General features: G+C 44.3%; 1 protein-coding gene across 1 annotated transcript; it reads right to left on the minus strand.

The window, feature by feature from the left end:
- Positions 1-310: 310 nt before the first annotated feature.
- LOC117599738 (putative nuclease HARBI1) lies at positions 311-4,117 on the minus strand. The gene is made up of 4 exons (XM_034313704.2): positions 1,263-4,117; positions 1,039-1,151; positions 844-952; positions 311-741 (listed from the first exon to the last, which is right to left on the minus strand). Exons 1-4 carry the CDS (start codon positions 1,462-1,464, stop codon positions 695-697), a joined length of 471 nt encoding a protein of 156 aa, XP_034169595.2. The 5' UTR covers positions 1,465-4,117; the 3' UTR covers positions 311-694.
- Positions 4,118-4,685: the final 568 nt, after the last annotated feature.

Below are 4,685 nucleotides of genomic sequence, written 5' to 3' on the forward strand. Positions count from 1 at the left end.
TTAATCGAAATGTTAGCCGCTTAGCCGCTAACACATCTCTCACTCGTGACGCACACACCAGGCTGCCATTTCACGCAATATACTATTCACCCATTAACAGCATTCAAATCAACTTCATTTAACAGATTTAACTAATGGACAAATATACACATGGAATACTTTTTCACAGTTGATCTTTTAAACATGACATGAACGCCTATAAACCAATTCAACATCAGATGAACGGACCTCGTGAAATTGTACCTCTCCTCTCTAGTGACATCGCAGGAAAGAGGACGACTTCCTATTGCGCTGCGATTTGTACCTCTCACCTGCGTATGACGTCAGCCGACGTGCATACTGTGACTATTCCCTTTAATAAGAGTGCACACCCTTCTTTCAAAATAAAATACCCCCTAACAAATAATTATTAAAAATAAAATAAAATAAAATAAATAACTAAAACTTATAATCTGGTGTAACAACATAACCCTGCTACACTCCCCTCTAATTATGGCAATATTATGGAGAACAACACATGCCGCAATAATGTCGCAGGCCCTCTCAGGGGTTACCCTGAGGTGACATAGGCACTGAAAACGTGCTTTCAACAGGCCTATGGTCATCTCCACCCGGCTCTCGTCCTGCAGTGTGCCACATTGAAGTGCTGCTGGGGGCCTGGTTCAGGTTCTGGGTAAGGGGTTATTAGTGCTGGTTAGCATGGGTAACCCCTATCTCCCGGCAGAAAGCCATCAATCTCTCCTGTAAGAAGGTTCACACTGCATTAGTGCTGCAGAAGTGCTCCTTAAAGTGTGTAGTGCATACGTGCATTGAAATAAGTGTATAGGGCATACATGTACTTACCACATTCCAGCCTGTTGCTCAGGGTCGACTCACGATACATTCGTGAGTCATGAACAGAGCCGGGCCACTTGGCCTCCACATTTGTGATATGTGCAGCATCACATATGATCTTGACAGCGCAAAGAATGAGACATGTGAGTTACAGTATTGTGATGTAGTCTTTGACCATTAGAAACAGTAGGTTGGTCAGTGTACCTGCACATTAATACTGTGGATAGTCCTCCTGTTGACAGAGTCAGCTTCATGTTCGGAGGGTGCAGTGATGGGAATGTGTGTGCCATCAATGCATCCGACCACATTTGGAAATCCTGAAGGGAATTCTAATTATTAGGTTACTTCCAGAGGTCGCAGCAACATGTTATTAACTGATCATCATTTTTCAGAGTAGCCTCATTTATAATGATTTCTACACCACTAACCTGCAATCCTGTGAAACTCCTCTTTGATGACTCTCAGGGGTTTGTGCCCAGGAAACACCACAGAAATCCGCAGAAAGCGTTTGAGAGCGAGGCACACTTTCCTTACTGTTCTGCATACAGTGGCCTTACTAATGTGCTCTGCATCCCCCACATTATACAGAAAACTACCATTTGCAAAGAAACGTAAAGCAACACAAAGCATCTGCTCGGATGTAAGAGCACGGCCACGATGGCTGATGTTTCTGATGTAAGGATGGGTGAGATTATGGATATATTCAATTGACTGTCTAGAAAAACGGTACCGCTCAAATAAAAATGCATGAGGATCTGACAAAAAATCCACTCGGGGCCTGAAAATCCTCCCGACGTAAATGTAACTCCCTGCGAATTAATGCAGCCTCCTCATCTACAGGAGCATCTACAAAAGGACATGCCATTCTCACTTTTTAGACAGTCTGCAAGACAGAAATATGTGCAATGAATGAATGTACCGAAAGAATGAATGAGGTATTTAAACACCGCTTCCACTTTAAAAAGGGGGAGGAGACCAAAAGAAAAGCTGCTCCTGACCAGGTTAGGTTCACAGAGTAAGTTACCATGGTAACTGACTCAGAGTATAGGATACCTCTCTTTCAGAAACTGGCTTGACTTACCCTGTTTTCTCAGGTTTGAGATACCTCCGTTTCTGAAACGGAAAACCCAGAGTTTCCCACATTTCAGGGTTAACATACTCAGAGTTTTCACTTAACCTCCTTTCTGAAACGGGCACCTGGTGTATTTTTCTCGTTGATGTTTGAGTGGTTGTGTGAGAAGTGCATGGAATACAGCTGAACACCTTTCAGACTTTTTGAGATCTTCTCATAAAACTGTTTTCCATCTGTTACCTCATTCCCTGGCAGAACCAATCGTTCCGCTGTTGGTTTCACCGTTCCCCCAATGCCATCTGGAGCACCCTTGCTGTGGGATGCTGGGAAATAGTTCCATGTTGCTCTGTTGAAGCCTATTTTTGGTGGTACATCAGAAAGGAGAAAGACATTCTTCTCATTCTCAAGTGCACAGTGGTAAGCAATGGAAATTTTGCCCGAACATCTTTTAGGACCGGGTCCATGTGTGTCCAAATTGCTGCAGCATCTTGTCTCTTTGACTCTGTGCAAAAATCTCAGTGGAACACACTCCGGTATGAAGATTCAACTGCGGCAAATTTTGAGCGAAATGGCAAGCTGGAATTTCAGAGGCGCACCTACACTTCCAGGATTCTGAAAAGTCAACGTGTATGATGACTGTGTTCTCACTGCAAGTCTCAATCAACTTCCTGTGTGCTTTTGATGGATTGTGAACCAAGCACACGTGCTGTGGTCTCACTTCTCAGTTTCTCCTCATATAGATAGAGCAGCTCTGAAAGACTCCCGCTGTGCAAATCAAGTTTCATGTTGAAGTTGATCCCATTAGCTGTTTCTTCTTGTACTCTCTCCCACTGCCTCCATTCAGCACGGACTCCACCTTGTTCTGGGGTCAGAGCCGAGTGTTTGTTTAAGCGCCGTAAACATGTGTGAAGAAGGCAGGCTGCACTTGCTGGAGAGCAACAAATGAATTGAAAGCTGTACTTTGGTTTAGTGAAGATCACAACACCCGATGGTCTAAGAACCTGAAGCATTAAGCATGCATGTTCAGGATAGTGACACAGACACGTCTTCCTATCAGATATCTTTGGTGCTGTAACATAGAAGGGTCGCAGAGCGACCTGGGGATTTGAACCTTCTTTACTCTCACTAACTTGTAATTCAATTCAATTCAATTTTATTTGTATAGCGCTTTTAACAATGGACCTTGTCACAAAGCAGCTTTACAGAAATAAATGGATTTACAAAAATATATTGTAAATATTTGAATTTATCACTGTGAATTTATCCCTAATGAGCGGGCCAGTGGCGACGGTGGCAAGGAAAAACTCCCCGAGATGATATGAGGAAGAAACCTTGAGAGGAACCAGGCTCAAAAGGGAACCCATCCTCATCTGGGTGCAACGGATAGTGCCATTATAAATAAATCCCTTCTATTATTGTGTACTATATGGACAAATAGTGCAATTGTGCAACCAATAAATTCATCACAGTTTTTGCAAGAAGTCCGGCTGGTTAAAATCTATCCACTGTCCACTGATGGAGTCCTGAGTACGAAGCTGCTCGTGGCAACTGCAGCCCCAAAGCCCCTACAGCAATCGCAGTCCCAAGCCATTACAGTACAGCTCCCCATATGTGATCCCCAAGCCATCTCCACAGCCCCCAGGTGGCGCCATCCCCAGCAATCCAAACAGTTCTTCAGGCAGTCCATATGGGGCCACCCCCAGCAGCAGCGAGCGAACTCAACCGATGAGAACTCCAACCAGAAGTAGGGCATCAGGATGGGTCAGGCAGCGAGGAGGAGCAGAAGGGGTCAGGATCACTGGCATCACTGGCATCTCAGAAGTAGCGTGTGTAGCTCGACAGAGAGTGAGGGAGAGAGAGAGAGATGGAGAGAAAGGAAAAGATTGTTAGGTGAGCTTTTGTCCTCTAATGGTTAAGCACGATGTACTTTGCGTGCAGAGTGCAAGCAGGGACTCCGGCAAGACTAGCTATGACAGCATAACTAAAAGGGAGAGCCAGAAGCTAACACAGACATGAAGGCACCCTGGGACATAAAGTTCCAGCCACTCCACCATCGACAAACCTGAGTGAACGTGTGAGAGTGGGGGGGCAACAGCATCCAAACATCCCATTTCACCACAACACTCTATGCCTGTGAAACCCTCCAGACCTGCCCCTGTACCTAAGAAAAACTATTCACTAAAGTCTTGACTAAACAAATATGTTTTCAGCCTCGACTTAAACACTGAGACTGTGTCTGAGCCCCGAACACTAAGTGGAAGGCTGTTCCATAACTGTGGGGCTTTGTAAGAGAAAGCTCTACCCCCAGCTGTAGCCCGCATTATTCGAGGTACCAGCAAATAGCCTGCACCTTTTGATCTGAGTAGGCGTGACAGATCATAAAAGACAAAAAGTTCGCTCAGGTAATGTGGCGCGAGACCATTTAGTGCTTTATAGGTCAATAGTAGTATTTTATAATCAATACGAAATTTGATTGGGAGCCAATGCAGTGTGGATAAGATAGGGGTGATGTGGTCATATCTTCTGGTTCTAGTAAGGACTCTCGCTGCTGCATTCTGGACTAACTGGAGCTTGTTTATGCTTCTACTGGAACATCCAGACAGTAAGGCATTACAATAATCCAACCTAGAGGTAACAAAAGCATGAACTAATTTTTCTGCATCGTGTAGTGACAGTATATTTCTTATTTTAGCAATATTTCTGAGAGGAAAGAAAGCAATCCTAGTGATATTATCTACATGAGCTTCAAAAGAAAGACTAGAGTCGATAATCACACCAA

This window comes from Pangasianodon hypophthalmus, chromosome 19 (assembly GCF_027358585.1).
Source record: "Pangasianodon hypophthalmus isolate fPanHyp1 chromosome 19, fPanHyp1.pri, whole genome shotgun sequence".
Lineage (NCBI taxonomy): Eukaryota > Metazoa > Chordata > Actinopteri > Siluriformes > Pangasiidae > Pangasianodon > Pangasianodon hypophthalmus.